This window comes from Oryzias latipes, chromosome 11 (genome assembly GCF_053564925.1).
Source record: "Oryzias latipes strain Hd-rR chromosome 11, Olatipes_Hd-rR_3.1".
NCBI classification, from domain to species: Eukaryota; Metazoa; Chordata; class Actinopteri; order Beloniformes; family Adrianichthyidae; genus Oryzias; species Oryzias latipes.
Window position 1 is genome coordinate 29,994,393 of NC_136247.1, and position 17,091 is coordinate 30,011,483.

A 17,091-nucleotide genomic window follows, 5' to 3' on the forward strand; every position below is an offset into this window, starting at 1 on the left:
TCTATTGTAGACAGAGCTATACATTACTGTGTACACCTCTATTGTAGACAGAGCTATACATTACTGTGTACACCTCTATTGTAGACAGAGCTATACATTACTGTGTACACCTCTATTGTAGACAGAGCTATACATTACTGTGTACACCTCTATTGTAGACAGAGCTATACATTACTGTGTACACCTCTATTGTAGACAGAGCTATACATTACTGTGTACACCTCTATTGTAGACAGAGCTATACATTACTGTGTACACCTCTATTGTAGACAGAGCTATACATTACTGTGTACACCTCTATTGTAGACAGAGCTATACATTAACATGCTCACAGCTCCAGAGGTCGGCTAGCTTGATCTCTGCAGTGGAATCATGTGTAACTGAGTGAACATGCATGTGCTCTTTGACATATAAACGGGTTGAGCAGTCATGCGTTTCTCTGAACTTATTAACCCTTGTGCTATCTTAGATGACCCCCCCCCCCTTCCATTGAGGTGTCCCCCCCACCATGACAAAGGTGGATAAAGGTGGAAAGATTTCATGTAATCCATGGACACCAGTGAAGATCACAAATCATTGAAGAAAAAAGGTTCAGAGCACTGTCTGGTGGGTCTAGATGACCCCACTGTCTAGTGGGTCTAGATGACCCAACTCCCAATGTTAAAGTGCCTAGGATAGAACAAGGGTTAATCAGGATGTTGGACTTATGTGGAGTGTGTGCGTGTGTTGACCAAAGCCTTTTCCTTTAGCATGATGCAGATGTTGATTGATTACTTAATGTTTATCTAAACCTGAACACGCAGCTGAGCTTCTGACTGAAAGATCCATGAATTTGATATTTTTAGCCTCAGAGGTTCAGAACTGGACTGAACATCTTCTGACTGTGTTCCACACACGTTGGTGACATCTGTGCGTGTGCGTGTGTGTGTGTGTTTGGACACGCACGTGTGCCTGGCTGACAGGTGTGTTGCTCCCAGCATCTTGTTGTTTTGTGGTCAAATGAACACAAAAGCACACCGAAATGCGTCGACTGTTTAATAAAACATTTTTGAGGCTGTTTTGATTTAAAAGAACCTTTTTATTGTTCTTTTCTCGTTTTTTCTGGTAGAATCTAAAGTTTCTGTGCTGACAGTAGATGGTAACATGGGCTTAGCATGTTTGAGGTTAAAACTCGTCTGTACAGCCGTGTCCTGCCCTGACGGAGGTCTGCGTACTAGAATGAGCTGGAAATACTGCAGATAGAGGTTCTGCTGTGCTGCTGGCGGATAATCCTAAACTAATTTACTGAACCGGAGTTTGTTCTGACGTTTAGTCAGAAAAGATAGAAAACATTTTATGAACAATTAACGTCTCTTTTTACCCGTTTACTGTATATTTGTTTTCTCTGTCATGTCAGGAAAACATGAATTAATTCTTTTTGGTTTGTTTTTGTCTTCTTTAGACACAAACGTGAAGGTCATGTGCAAAGGTCAAAGGCTTTTTCATGAATTGTTGGGAGTCTCCATCATTCCTTACATGGATAGACTGTGGAAAAACAACCAGCAAATATACTGTTGTCAATAACTGCTAGGAAAGTTATTCTTGACCTGTTTTACTTGTGATAGTAATGGGACGGATGCGCTTATCATTTATTCTTTCATCTTCTTCCGTTTATTCCCTTTTGGGGTCAAGGGGCTGCTGGAGCCTATCCTAGCTCCTTGTGGGCGGAGGCGGGGGCCTGTATGAAGCTTTTACTGGCAGCAGCAGAAGATGGAAACGGTCTTAAGAGTCATTTCTTTGAATATGTTGGTAGCTCAGAAATCCTGATTGTTCATATTAACGTGTACAGAGAACAGCTGTCAGTGCGGATCACTAAAACCACCACATGCTAAACATCAGGCAAACACAGATTCACATAAAGGAATACATAATTGAATGAGGATTTTAAACAAATCCATATTTTAACCAAATACTAATGAAGTCTGAATCAAATCATAAAGCTGTAAATTAAAATGAATCAAATCAGTACTATGGCATTTTGCCCCAATGTTAATAAGTTATCAAATAAATGCTTCTGAAGTCCTGAAGGGCTTTTTTCTATTAAGATGCCTTTAGTTTATCAATTACATGATCTGTAGTTGGTTTTTTGAGCCCCTGGCAGTTATCAGTGGGATCCGACTGTACCATGAGGTAATCACCAGTAGGTGGACGGCCACTCCGTTTTCTTGCCTCTTCATCAAACTTGGATACCATTTTTAGGCTGATGTGCCGTCTGCCTGTGCTGCTGCATGTAGCAGGATGGAGGTCCATCTTTATCCCTCCACCGGGTCGGCCGTTGGTCTGTGGCCACCTTTCAGGACACTGTTCAGAACGCGGCGTGGAAGGTGACCTTTGGGCGTCCTGTGAACATGACCCGTCCGTCCCAGTCCAGTGAGTTTTATCAGGGAGGACAGAGGTCACAGTCAGTTCTTCCTTAGTCATTCAGTCCTGCCAGGAGATCCAAGTCTGGCTCTAAGTATGAAAAGCCCTGAGATGGTTTCCTGATGAAGAAGAGCTACAGAGAGCCTCATATTCTCACTTCACCCAGGCCTGGGGGGCCAACAGCCTGCTGCTTTTGCAGAAACCCCGCCTTCTCTGCTGCTGATTACCTGCATCAGGTGTGTTTTAACAATAAGAAGCTGCGGCGGCTGGTTAGTTGGAAGCATGTGGGATCTGGAGGCCTGCAGTTTGACTGTTACAACAAACGGATGAGGTTTCTACGCCTTTCACTCCTGCTTCTTCTTCTTCTTTTGGCTGTTCCCCTCAGCGGTCGTCACAGCGAATCAGCTTCCTCCAAGCAAACCCTTCCTGTCTGTCAGACCGTGCACTGATCCTGGTGTTCTACTCTGCTATAGTGTACTTCTGGGTCACAGGGATGTTGCTGCTGTTATTTGCTGTGAGGAAAGCCGGATGTAAACTGAAAGTATTGGATTTAAGTGCATGAGGCCAACTCCAGAATATTATATCCATTATAAAATGAAACATTTTTTAAATAAAGGATTTCCACTAGAAATAGATGAATTTTTCAAATGTGTGTTGAATTTTAGTGGTAAAGATCTATTTAACATTTAGAGAGGCTTTCTTTTTGTAGATTAATTTTAAATCTGTTTCTTAATTCATTTCTGGGCTCCATAAAAGTCACTTCACTGACTTCTCCTTTTGTGTTTTTCTGTTTGTCATGACATCATTGTCAGCCTTATTCATCCTTGTGGGTTTGTGCGTACATCAGTGCGTTAGATGCTGCAACACACAGACTACTTAAATCTCCATTTACGTGGATGGAAGCAGAATGCTTCACGGGTCTCCGTGTAACACCCACTTTGGTTTCTGTGGATGTGGAAAAGCTTCCTCCGTCTGTCGGCTTTCCTTCCACCAAAGGCTAAAAGGTCAAATGACTTCCTCATCTCACAGCTGCTGGACCTGAACGCTAACTAAAGCACTTCCTGCTGCAGCTCTTTACTCCTTTGAATAATGACGTTTCAGCAAATTAGAACCTGAGCAAATCATACAACAATGGAGTATTGATTTCAAAAATCAATATCCCTGTGGAAGCTTGACACTGATTGATCTGTGTTTACTGCCATAGAACAGGCTACAATACTAGTACTATTGTAGAGTAGTGGTCCAGCCAAAAGGTGACCACTTCTTTTTTCTTTTCTCTTTCAGACATTTCAAGGATTGCCTTCTACACAGGTGAGCTGCTGACCCCCCCGGCTGGTTGCTGCCAGCTGTGAGAAAAGAGGAGAAAACGAGGAAAGACCGCTCAGTTGTTTTAACTGATGCTACTAAACATTCATTCCCCCTCATCAGAATCAAATAATTCATCTTTTCTTCGGTTTATAAAAAAGTGTTTTCAACACAAACCTCTTAAGTGATGATGGTTGTACTTAGACCTAAACGTGGCGTGGTCCCAGAAGAGCTTCTACCCCCTCATGGCAACATCCGGTGGTGTGACAGAAGGCTTTCAACTGTCCAAACATACACACATAGACCCCCCACCCCACCCCCGATTCCATCAGATTGATAGGAAAGCAAACATGTGGAGCTCAAGCTGTAGGGTTTGATTTCCTTTAGGTTGACTTTAACATGCATCCTTATGGATGTTGGTGTTTCAATGATGTGCAGTCACACCGTTGGAGCTCTTTTTGTTATTTCTGGGCTTTAGCGTATGGAATGATCACATGCTCACTTACAGAAGTCTGCTTTCTCAGAAGCTACAGGTCGACTGTGTGATTGGTGGAGTTGAAACCTTTCCGGCGGATTTACAGAGGAGAAAAATCTGTGTGTTGGCCTTTCAGCGCGTCCCTCTAAGGGTAGCGTCAGCCAATCAGCTTTCACTGATCCGCACAGCTGGTTTGGCAGGTTTTCAAGACCCCTTTAGCGGGGGTCTCTGCGAGGGGACGGCCAGGCACTCTCCTTCTTTTTCCATGCCTTCATCCACCTCAGCTGAGCTTAAACGCCCACCTGAGGACAGGTGTCAGCCCACCTGAGGACAGGTGTCAGCCCACCTGAGCACAGGTGTCAGCCCACCTGAGCACAGGTGTCAGCCCACCTGAGGACAGGTGTCAGCCCACCTGAGGACAGGTGTCAGCCCACCTGAGCACAGGTGTCAGCCCACCTGAGCACAGGTGTCAGCCCACCTGAGCACAGGTGTCAGCCCACCTGAGCACAGGTGTCAGCCCACCTGAGCATAGGTGTCAGCCCACCTGAGGACAGGTGTCAGCCCACCTGAGCACAGGTGTCAGCCCACATGAGCATAGGTGTCAGCCCACCTGAGGACAGGTGTCAGCCCACCTGAGGACAGTTGTCAGCTCACCTGAGGACAGGTGTCAGCTCACCTGAGCATAGTTGTCAGCCCACCTGTGGACAGGTGTCAGCCCACCTGAGCACAGGTGTCAGCCCATCTGAGGACAGGTGTCAGCCCACCTGTGGACAGGTGTCAGCCCACCTGTGGACAGGTGTCAGCTCACCTGAGGACAGGTGTCAGCCCACCTGTGGACAGGTGTCAGCCCACCTGAGGACAGGTGTCAGCCCACCTGAGGACAGGTGTCAGCTCACCTGAGGTCAGGTGTCAGCTCACCTGAGCATAGTTGTCAGCCCACCTGTGGACAGGTGTCAGCCCACCTGAGCACAGGTGTCAGCCCATCTGAGGACAGGTGTCAGCTCACCTGAGCATAGTTGTCAGCCCACCTGTGGACAGGTGTCAGCCCACCTGAGCACAGGTGTCAGCCCATCTGAGGACAGGTGTCAGCTCACCTGAGGACAGGTGTCAGCCCACCTGAGCACAGGTGTCAGCCCACCTGAGCACAGGTGTCAGCCCACCTGAGCACCGGTGTCAGCCCACCTGAGGACAGGTGTCAGCCCACCTGAGGACAGGTGTCAGCTCACCTGAGCATAGTTGTCAGCCCACCTGTGGACAGGTGTCAGCCCACCTGAGGACAGGTGTCAGCTCACCTGAGGACAGGTGTCAGCCCACCTGTGGACAGGTGTCAGCCCACCTGAGCACAGGTGTCAGCCCACCTGGGGACAGGTGTCAGCTCACCTGAGGACAGGTGTCAGCCCACCTGTGGACAGGTGTCAGCCCACCTGTGGACAGGTGTCAGCCCACCTGTGGACAGGTGTCAGCCCACCTGAGCACAGGTGTCAGCCCACCTGAGGACAGTAGAATGCGTGACAGAATGAAATGCTTCACGTGTCGGTTTGTGTGCATATGTGTGAACTGTAGTTGTGTTGAGTTCCTGTTCACATGATTTTATTTTTGGAGCCAACAGGTGTATTTATAACACCTGAGTATGTGTGTGGACAGGCCCCGCCCCTTCTGATTAACATGTACACCAGACAGTGAAGATGATAATCCTCCAGCATCTTGTTGTTTAGTGATTGTACCCCCCACCACCTCCTCTGTAATCATCCTCCAGATTTCCTTAACTCCCCTTTTCCCCCCTTCTCGTTTGCCCCTTGGGGGGGCGTGGTGCAGTGAAATGACGTTCGACCTCTGATCAGTTTGATTCCCGTCTTGCATGTGTCGAAGTGTCCTTAGGAAAGACACTGAACCCCACCTTGCCTCTGGTGGGAGGTTGGCGCCAGTGTTTGGCAGCAGAGCCGGCAACAGTGTGTGAATGCGTGTGAATGTGTGAACGGGTCTGTGACTAAAGCGCTTTGGGTAAAAAAGGTAGAAAAGCGCTATACGGGTACACGCCATTTACCATTTAACCTGTCTCCAACATCCATCCCTTCTGTCCTCGTCTTTCTTTCTGTTCTGTCCAACAAAAAAGGAGACAGATGTAGTCCATATGAATAAAGTTTAGCCTAAATTCATGAAGGGGTTTATACTAATGCACTCCTTGTGTGTCAGAAGATCCATAACCCCTTTTGTAACGGTAAAATCTGTCCAACACAAGAGGCCTTCAGCTCCTAACTGCTCAGCTGCTGGACAAGTTTAAAAACAGAAACGGTTTTGAAAATACTTCAGCGTAGTTTTACTGTATTTGACAACACAGGTGACATCAGCTTCAGACACTCAAGTGGGAGGGTTTTCAGTTGAACTGGAGGGGTGTGATTAGCATATGAATGTGTTTTAGCTCCTCCCACTCCCCTGCTGTTCTATTCTGCGCTTCCCCGGTTCCTCTCTGTCTTTCGGTGTTGTTGCTCTGTCCTCCTTTTCCTCTTATTCTCCCTGAAACAATCCCTGCAGTTCTTTCTGTCCTCCGCTTCCTCTCTTTTCTGGCCGTCCTTCACTTTGTTTCCACCTTTCCAACAGAAGAACGTTGTGTTTGCTGCTCCGTGCAGGAGAATGGTCTTTTCTCTGAACCCTGGGTGACTCAGCAGCTTCTAAGTAAAAGTTGGATTGGACTTTTTCTGGAGGATGTGGGTTCCCAGCAGCTGTGCCATCTTCAAACAAGTCAAGATTTCTACTGAAGAACCCTTTCCCAGCATTTCCACGACAAACCTGCTTCATTGACTGGCAGAAGTGTTTCCATCAGATGTGCTGCTGAAGAGTTGGACTAAAGTGGACGAAGACGTTTGTGGATGGATGGATTTCCCTCAGGATCTTCTCCATTCTGTGTAGATTCCTAAAACATCCAAAGAGGACAACGCTGTTCAGGGTTCAGCTCTTTTACGTAGTTAGAACATTTTCATTCTTCTCACAAAGTATTGATAGTAAAACCTGGAATATTTGAAGATTGTACCCGTGTGGAGGATTTCTTCTGTTCTACTGCTGGATTTTGGTTGAACATGTCAGAGGAGTCTCTTGGCTGTCTGGATGGTTGCATATTTATTTATTTGACCTCAGTGTGATGAGAGGCTGTGACGCAGCCGGTTGTGTGTCTGTGTTTGGTGCAGACAATCACAACGAGACACAGAAGTGCATTTCCAGGACAAGAAGTGGCTGTAGTCCTTTCCCATGGTGCTGGGACAGAGGTATGAATGAATTCTCCTTCACACACGGGGGGCATGAAGGCATTAAGCTGCCAAACGCCCAGAACCACCAACACTTTCACAAGTGACCCGTTAAAAAACACAAAGAAGTCGTCATTTCAATCTGCTGCCCTCTGCTTTTCTTCTGGTTAGCTCCGCTGTCCTTCTAGACAATTGTGTGTGTGTGTGTGTGTTTGTTTTCAAAGTCTTCCCTGTGGTTTTTTACTTATGATGATGCCGTTTTTAGCCAAAATCCCAAAACTTGTGATAGTTTCTGCAGAGCGGCAGGGGTATATCAGAGATTCACGTCTGAAGGCCCGTTCACACCGGGACGAATTTCGCCGGCGATTTTCGCCGACGTTTAACGCCTCGTGACTAAACAAAGGGCACCAATGAGAGTGTGCACACCGACGCGAAAAAACGCCACGCGTCAAAAAAAAACAAAAAAACGTCTCGGGTTCGTTTTTTTTTTTTTGACGCCTCGCGTCGAAATCTATTCGACCAATGAGAATGGCGCTTTTGCACACGTGTCTGGAGCTTCTGAAGTTACAGTAAAACACAACTTGGGGGCGCTCAAACACAAAACTGCCTTGCTGAGCACACATACCAGCGAAGAAGATAGACGCCAAGTAGCGTCTACACTGCCGCGAAGAAATAATGACGGACATTCTAAAATATCCCCTTAACAAGCACCAGCTGGAGCTACTGGTGCTTGAAATATTCATGTTTTCTTTGTTTGATTCTGACAAGCGTGTAAATACTTACTCTCTTCTTCTGAGGGAAAAGCGACTTTAAGAAGCCTAAAGTTGCGCAGCGCCACCTTGTGTACAGGAGTATTTCTGTTTTACATTAAGCGCCATCTAATGTCACGGAATGAAATTGCATGTTCGCTCGGCTCATCGTCAGCGAAAATCGCCTGGGTGTGAACACAAAAAACGTGGCGAAAAACGCTGGCGAATAACGCCTGGCGAATATTCGTCCCGGTGTGTACGGGCCTTGAGTTGTGGTCAGCACCGTTGGCACAGAGCAACCCTGCTCCACTTCCCATCACCCATTTGTTTACACTTTCACCTTCTAGCTTACAGCCTCTAGCAACCCCAGCCCGACATTAGCTGTGTAACACAAACAGCAGCAACATCAGATCCGTCCGTCCAGTTCTGATCCAGATTCCAGCTCAGACCAGGAAAACAGAGACGGATCTGCAGGTGGATGATCAGAAAGGGGCGGAGCAGGGCACTTATGGCCCCGCCCAGCCTATTTTCTATGTCACAAATACGATCTTTTTCATATGGCATTTTGTCATCTGCTGATTCACAACGATTTAAATAAAGAAAAACTCAGAAATGCAGTTTTAATCATCATTTTCTTTATGTCCATCATGAGAAAAATTCTACAAGAACACATTAAAAAACCCAACACAGCATTTTCATCTGAGCGGGTCTTTAAAAGACAAAACTGGAATGAAACAGGGAGAGAAGGAGGACAAAAATGAAACCTAAAGTGTTTGCTCGTGTCTTTATCTCAGTTTTTATTTTGGCCTCAGCACTGACACAATGTGATTGTGAACTATGGCAAACAGCAGGAAATGTGTCAATGACAGAAGTTCTCTCAGGAAAAATGGCAGCCCGAGGTGTATTGTCCTCTCTGCATAACTGACGTGCGTTCTTACATAATGACCCTGACTGTGTGTTTTCTCTCTGCTATCTTGTTGTTCTTTGTGTTTTGCTTTGCCAAAAACAGCACGTGTGTGATAGGCGGACAGTACTTGCTGTACAAAAACGTAACTGGGAAAGAGTCTGTAACCAGACGTCTAAGACAAAGACATTGACATGAACAACCAGAACACGTCTTGAGTCGCTGGAATCCTTTGTAACTTGATGTGTCATCTTTATGCATCATTTTTAATTTTCTTGTGCTTCTAAGCAGCCATTGCTTTTTTAATAGTTTTTGTATTATTCATGATTAAATCCAAAGACAATAAGGTTTACTTCATTATTGTTATTACTTTTAGAGTTAAATGTTTTATAATAAAAATGGTTCAGTGGTTGCAGTCAAAGTGAAATGAGGAGTTTTTGTTAATTGGCCGATTAACTTGAAAGGTTTTTATTGAATTGTTTTGGGAACATTTATTTTGAGTTCTCTCTCTTTGTCATCATTCTAAGTAGACATTTGGTCAAGGGCCTTGCTCAAGGGCACCACAATGGGTAGGACGGACACTGCTTGGAATCTGTCCTACCCAGACTAAATCCTGCTAGTCCCCAGAATTGGACCAGCCGCTCCGTCAGACTGGTACTAACTCTGATCTGTGTGAGACTCCTTAAACGCCAAAATAATATTCAAACCATTATTAATTCAGCACAGGAAGCCTTAGCAATAAAAACAAACAGCCACACAATTTCTCACATTCCTGATTTAGACTTTTGTGTTTCTCAAAATGACGTTTTCATCCATTTTTTGAAGCCTCCGATTTTCTCTTTTTTGCTCCACAGAATATGACAGATACCTAGCAGCGGCGGCGGCAGCAGCTGGGAAAACCATGGCAACAGCTTACCTTGACCCCCACCTCAATAATATCCTCCTAGGAGGTGCCAAGTCTCTGCTGAGTACAGGAGGAGCGGACCGAACCATGGCTGGTTCCATGGACCGGGTTCTGAAAGTTTTCCATTACTTTGAGACAAACATAGAACACAACTTCTGGTCTTCCAATATCAGATATGGAGATGCGACTGATGTCAGGGTAAGAAGACCCAAATGTATTTGGCCTTTATGTCCAATGCTACACCATGATTAGGGGAACCCATTATGAGCAAGAACATATTTGAATGTGTGTGTGTGTGTGTGTGTTGGGGGGGGGCAGCACTTAATTTGATGTTGTTTCTCAAAAAAAGTTAAATGAGTTTATTTTTTTACCATTGTCTTAGTAATGATCACTATTATTAATATAGAACGAGTGTGAGCAATAATGCGGCGAGAGAGAGAGAGAGAAAAGTAGAGAGAGGGGGGGAAGTAGAGAGAGGAAAGTCTGAGTGTTGGACTGAAAGAAGAGACTTTGAATGTTGGAACTATGACAGGAAAAGGTAGAGAGTTGGTGGACATAATGCAGAGGAGGAAGGTAGACATGCTGTGTGTCCAGGAGACCAGGTGGAAAAGTAGCAAGGCCAGAAACTTAGGAGCAGGGTTCAAACTGTTCTGTCATGGTGGCAGACGGGAGGAGAAATGGAGGAGTTATCTGAAAGGAGGAGTTTGGTAGGAGTGTAGTGGAGTTAAAAAGAATCATAGTGATGAGTCAGTCTGATGATAGAAATGGAAGGTGTGATGGTCTGGGTGGTCAGGAGGTATCTAGTATCTACTAGTATCTAGGGTGAGCAGTCCAGAGGAATGGAGAGTGGTAAGAAGTGAAGGAGAGTGCAGGTGGGATGGCATTTGTGTAAAAAGGTGTGATGTGTGACAGAAGAGTTTCATCATAGAAAAAAAGCCTTTTCCTTTTCTGCCCCCAGCTTTTCTTTGATTGACTGTTTTCTGTCCGATTAGAACTCTGCACAATGAGGATGTGTTTTCATGACACCCAGGGGCCCTTTTTTAGGTTTTTTGTACAAATGTAGTTTATGGGGTAGTGGGCTTTAAGAGCCATCTATGAAGCTTGAACTTGCTGGTTCTTCTTAGGCCTTTGATGCTACAGCAGATTCCCTCCTTTCTTCTTGGATCTCTCCTGTAGTAACTAGCTCAGTCCCCCCAGCGGTTTACATACCATCAAACATGCATCTGTGAGCATTACTATGGTTGTGTGATGTCTGAGACTTAGGATGGTAACATCATGTTAACCTGCTTAAATTACCTGTGGACGTAGGGCGGTCGACCCATGATCGTAAGGTTGCGGGTTCGATTACCGCCTTGCCCGCCTATGAGTCGAAGTGTCCCTGGGACACTGAACCCCACCCTGCCCCTGGTGGCAGGCGGGCGCCTGTGCTTGGCAGCGGAGCCACCACCAATGTGTGAATGGGTCTGTGACTGTAAAGCACTTTGGGCCTTGTAGGTAGAAAAGCGCTATATAAGTGTACGCCATTTACCATTTACGCCATTCATGTGTACAGACATAACCAATCCTCGCCTTGTTCTCAATAGAGAGCAGAGATGGAGACACAGTGGGTCGGCTGTGTTTGGTGGAAGTGACGGGTTCAATTGAATCTTCTGCAACTTTGATTTGAGGAAAACTGCACTAATGTTTTAGGATCAAATCGATGGCAGCCAAAGGCGGAGTCTGAAATGTTTGTAGATGTTGATGAATAGATTTACCAAGGGAACGTCCATGCTCAATTTGTGTCTTTTACTCTTTGACTGCAGGGTATCATCCAAAAGATTCTAGACATCCACAAAGTGCGCTGGACTTCCTGTTTTGGTCTTCGCCTTAGTAGCACCCAATCCAGAGATCAAGTACACTGGCTCCACCCAGATATGGGCGTGTCTCACATCAGAGAAACGTATGAACTGGCACGGCCAAATGAGGAGTGGAGGCAAGTACCCGTTTGTATCACTCACTGCGTTTGTCACACTAGTGTTACACAACACTGGTCAAAGTTTGGTCATTTCTCTGAAAAGTAAAAATGTGTCTTCATGCCACCATGCCAAGTTGCTAAGCAACAGCCAGCTCATGAAGCCTGCCAGAAAATGTTGAATGGACCATTGGTGTCTGATCACCAGTAGTCAACAAATTGTTGATGGGATTCGTGTTTGAATCCATGAACTTTAGTATTTTCACACACTGTTTCATCTTTTATTGAATTTAAATGAAATGGGTATTTTTTAGAATTTAAAATCTGACCTTCAGATTCCACAATGTGAAACAAATATGTGTTGACTATTGATCAAACTTCTGTTGTATGATTCGTCGAAGCAGGTTAAAGATTACCTGCATTTACCTGCCAGTCAAGAACGATTCTTCACAGAACCATTCATTCATGGTGACAAACTTGTTCCTACTCTTCAGCTTCGTCCCTGTTCCCTACAGGACTTCAATTATTTGTCCTCTCCAAAGATTTCTTGTATCTGAGGTAGATGACCTGAAGGTTTGCTGCTTTACAAGCAATTCAAGTGCTGAGTGGCAGCATATATGTTCAGAAAAAACACTACTCTTAGAAAAATACTTTTTTCTTTACAGATCTGTCCTTTGATGAGACTCAAAGTTCCTTCTTTTCCATTTGGCATTTGGTTTTGTTGCCACTATAATTTACTGCAAAGTGTTAAGTAAAATACTGTGACCCATGGGTTTAACGGTCTACTCTATGAAATCTGTTGATGGTTGTGCTGTATGTTGGCCTCATCATGGCAGTTTTGGGTCAGCTGTTGTGAGAAAGGCTCTTGCACTGTGGACATAAAGACAGAGAAAGAGCCAGACGCCTGCTTTGTCTAAGTAACAATTCTTAAAAGGGCCTTTTTTAATGCTTAACCCTTGTATAGTAAACCATATCCATGGATATGATCATGTATAATCTTTGGCACACAAAGGTAGACATTTTTATTGAGTATTAGTTACTTTCCTGAGTTTGATTTCAACCCAGAATTAAAACGACTCGATCTCTGAGGCTCCGCCTTTCTCTCCTTGTGCGTGTCGCCCAAAAAACAAATGTCTGAACTCTTGAAAAGATAGATGTTCATATTGTTCATATAAAAGGAAAGCGTTTAGTAGATCACTGCTAGCTCTACTGAGAAAGTGGGCGTGTCTGTTAGCCTGGGGGCGGAGCTGGCAGCACAGACTCTTCCTGGAAGGGACGGTTCCTCACAAATCGACATCCGCTCGCAAGGACCCGCTCGTTTTTGTGGATTAGGAGGGGCTGGTGCTCAGAGCGCAGGTTTTTAGAGGAATACTCAGAAATGCAAGAATTTGTTTTGTTTTTTGTGAGGAATGAACACTTTCAACACTTTAAAGCTCAAAAAGTTAATTTTGTGTGACATAGGCCCTACTTTGTGTGACATAGGCCCTACTTTGTGTGACATAGGCCTACTTTGTGTGACACAGGCCCTACTTTGTGTGACATAGGCCCTGCTTTGTGTGACATAGGCCCTACTTTGTGTGACATAGGCCCTGCTTTGTGTGACATAGGCCCTGCTTTGTGTGACATAGGCCCTACTTTGTGTGACATAGGCCCTACTTTGTGTGACATAGGCCCTACTTTGTGTGACATAGGCCTACTTTGTGTGACATAGGCCCTACTTTGTGTGACATAGGCCCTGCTTTGTGTGACATAGGCCCTACTTTGTGTGACATAGGCCCTTTGGGGCATCTAGTCCATTTTCCTGCGGTCATTTGCATTTTTGCATAGAGCTCTGTCTTTGGCAAATCTTCTTTCTTCTTCTTCTCCTCCTCTGACTGTCTTTGCATTATTCATGAAACTGCACCATATTTAAAACATTTCCAAGTTTAATGAGAAAGCACATGGCATGTGTTAAGTATTTAGCACCAAGCTGGTTCGGTTTGTGTTGTTGAATCCTCCTGATGGCCTCCGTCTCCTGCATCCCGTCCTCTACAGGTATGAGCTGAGGATCCGGTATCTACCAAAGGGTTTTGTGCAGCAGTTTACAGAAGACAGACCCACGCTCAACTACTTCTACCATCAGGTACAAACACATTAAGCCAACGCTTGCTGCCAGCCATATGGTCGAGCTGAAAGACCAGCCATGTTCTTTGTCATGTGTGTCAGTAGGACTTTGTGTGTACATTTGTGTGTATTGGGGTGTGTGTGTGCAGACGTTTGGGTGTGAGAGTTATGGTTTCCCTTTAATGAGGAGAAACAAAGTTTTAGGGAATTCTATGAAATGAAAATAAACTGATTGCGACTTGATCTGAGTGACGGATGCAGATGAAAAGTGTATTTCTGTCATCCAGGCCAAGAATGACTACATGAATGAAATGGGGGGTGAGGTGGACCAGGACGTCGCCCTCAAGCTGGGCTGTTTGGAAATCAGGTAAAGAAGCTTCTCTGTAGTTTTAACGGCAGTCTTCCTGATTTCTTCCTCTGGAGGTTTTTCAGACTTAATTTCATCGGTTCTCCTCTTTTGTTGGGTTCTCTACATGATCATCTGTTTTTCTCTTTTCTAGGAGGTTCTTCAAAGACATGAGGGGAAATGCTCTGGACAAGAAATCCAATTATGAGCTACTGGAGTAAATATTTGAATCTTCTATTATTGAATGATGCCGGTAGCCCATGTCATTGTGGCTCCATCGCTTTATTCCACCGTCCTTCAGTTCAGGGTTTCAGAACTTTGGCTCTACTTAGAAACCCAACGAATGAGTTCTTTAAATGTTTGTTTCTCAAAAATAACGTTTCTAAAGATCTTTAAATATTTTTCTAATACTGGTCGTTATGGAAAGTGAAGAAAAACATTTTTCTCAAATTTTGATCTGTAGGAAACGTTTTAATGTATTTCCCTTTTTGAGTCGTTCATGGTTGTCAGATCGTCGTATTGACTTAAAGTGAGGTTTTTGCTGGTGGATCATAGAAACAGTGATGTCATCACTCTCCTCGCCCTCCCACAGGACTGGATTTATCCCTCTGAGGGGGTAGAGTCACTGGTTTGAGTCCCGTCGGAGCTTTGCACATCTTCGCGTCTTTCTAGTTTTTGTTTTCTTCTGGTCGTTGCCTCACGGCGTCTTTGTTCTGGGCTCTTTTGTGAATCAGAATACTTATCAGAAGATAATCAGGTCCTCATCAAAGCTCTCTGTTGCTGCTCAGCTGCTTGTCTCCATGGACGCCTGAAGCTTCTGCAGTGTCCCACCACAGGAAAAGTGGGCCACCTGATGTCAGAGTGCTCACCAATTAACATTCCTCAGTGTAATTACATCAGCAACAACATTCTGGCCTCCATCTTTGTCTGTTTCTCTTTTCAGGAAAGATGTTGGTTTAAGGCGCTTTTTCCCAAAGGAGCTGCTGGACTCCGTCAAGGTAAGAAGATGAGGATCAGGGTGGAGTTTAGATTAGGATTCACTCAGGAGAATCCATGCCTTCTCCCCCTGAAACGTGGAACTGAAACTACGTTTCCTCAGTAGGAGTCTGGTTCATCAACAAAGAGTTTGTACCAACAAGAGAATTGATGACTGTCACAGTTTGGACGCAGTCGTACAGCTGACATCAGACATGCTTAATGAGCAGCGCCTGTGATCCATTTACGGCACACGTTTACACAGAGGAACCTGTAGTGTGTTTGTGCATGTGTGCATTTGTGAGTGTGTGTGCATGTGTGTGTGTGTGTGTGTGTGCATGTGTGTGTGTGCATGTGTGTGTGTGCGTGTACATGCGTGCGTGTATGTGGGTGGGTGGGTGTGAGGGTGGGTGTGTGTGTGTGGGTGTGTGTGTGTGCATGTGTGTGTGTGCGTGTACATGCGTATGTGTATGTGGGTGGGTGGGTGGGTGTGTGTGTGTGTGAGGGTGCATGTGTGTGTGTGCATATGTGTGTGTTTGGGTGTGTGTTTGCACGTGTGTATGTGTGTGTGCATGTGTGTGCACACGTGTGGGTGTGTTTGTGCGTGCATGTTTTTGTGCGTGCATGTGTTTGTGCGTGCATGTGTGTGTGTGCATGTTTTTGTGCGTGCATGTGTGTGTGCGTGCATGTTTTTGTGCGTGCATGTGTGTGTGCGTGCATGTTTGTGTGTGCATGTTTTTGTGCGTGCATGTGTGTGTGCGTGCATGTGTGTGTGCATGTTTTTGTGCGTGCATGTGTGTGTGCGTGCATGTGTGTGTGCATGTATTTGTGCGTGCATGTGTGTGTGCATGTTTTTGTCCGTGCATGTGTGTGTGTGCATGTATTTGTGCGCGTCTAAAGCTCCGTGACCCGCAGAGGTCGGCAGGCCGACAGATGCTCTGCAGAGGCTGAAGGGCTGTGATTGTTCACGCCTCTCCGTGTGCTTTGTGCTCTTGTGGAACCCTTAAGGCGCCGTCTTCTACGCCAAAGGAGGGGGAGGTGTTAATCTAAAGCCCCCCCTTTGTCTGACAAGCCCCCCTTTCGTCACTTACGTCTCTACTTCCCCTCATCTGCTGCCTAACCTTTATTTCAAGGCGCCAGATTGCATGGAGAAGTAAATCTAGACAGGTTCCTTCAAAGCTTGAAAACATTTTTAAATTGTTCTTTTTATAAGATTCATGGATCTGACAAATGGAACAATAAAATACAGTGAAGTCTAATCAAAGGGATGAAAAAACCTAATTCTTTTGGACTGCGTTCACGATGACTGACGTCTAGCTGTTGGTCATCAGGTGGTATAAGCGGGAAGATGGCGTTTGTCTTTCTGGTGCTCACATGCTGTGTGGTTGTGCTCTTCATCACGGCAGACCCCAGCTGGAAGGGTTAGGGTTAGACGGTAGTCTTTTAATGAGATTATGCTCCCTCAATGGACTCTGCCTACAAACCCCCCCCCCAGAGCAGATGGTTAGGGTGGTAAACGGGCTGATGCAAGGAGCGACGTGTTTGTTCATCTGGACAGCTTGGTGGAGTTGACCTTTGGGAGCTTTTCAGATCAAAGTTTGAATCTGTTTTGATTCCTCAGGTTTGTCAGAGAAACACCACATTTCTGCTTAGTAACCCTCTGGAATTATGGGTAAATGCTTTGATGAATCTGCTTTCTACGCCGTTAGGAACTCATGGAGACGTTTTCAGGTTAACGTC

General features: G+C 45.3%; 1 protein-coding gene across 35 annotated transcripts in view; it reads left to right on the top strand.

The window, feature by feature from the left end:
• Positions 1–17,091, top strand: part of LOC101162652 (focal adhesion kinase 1) — a 107,273-nt gene that overhangs the window by 14,341 nt on the left and 75,841 nt on the right. For 10 of the 35 annotated variants that reach the window (XM_078955226.1, XM_078955231.1, XM_078955233.1 and 7 more), the window contains 7 exons: positions 3,685–3,711; positions 9,927–10,174; positions 11,779–11,948; positions 13,962–14,049; positions 14,318–14,397; positions 14,531–14,593; positions 15,320–15,374. In XM_078955226.1, the coding sequence (XP_078811352.1) occupies positions 9,974–10,174; positions 11,779–11,948; positions 13,962–14,049; positions 14,318–14,397; positions 14,531–14,593; positions 15,320–15,374 (657 nt within the window). In that variant the 5' untranslated portion in view covers positions 3,685–3,711; positions 9,927–9,973. Of the gene's footprint in view, positions 1–3,684; positions 3,712–7,184; positions 7,441–9,926; positions 10,175–11,778; positions 11,949–13,961; positions 14,050–14,317; positions 14,398–14,530; positions 14,594–15,319; positions 15,375–17,091 lie in introns of those variants that run through there. The other 25 variants (XM_078955217.1, XM_078955215.1, XM_078955219.1 and 22 more) reach the window with 5 other exon arrangements.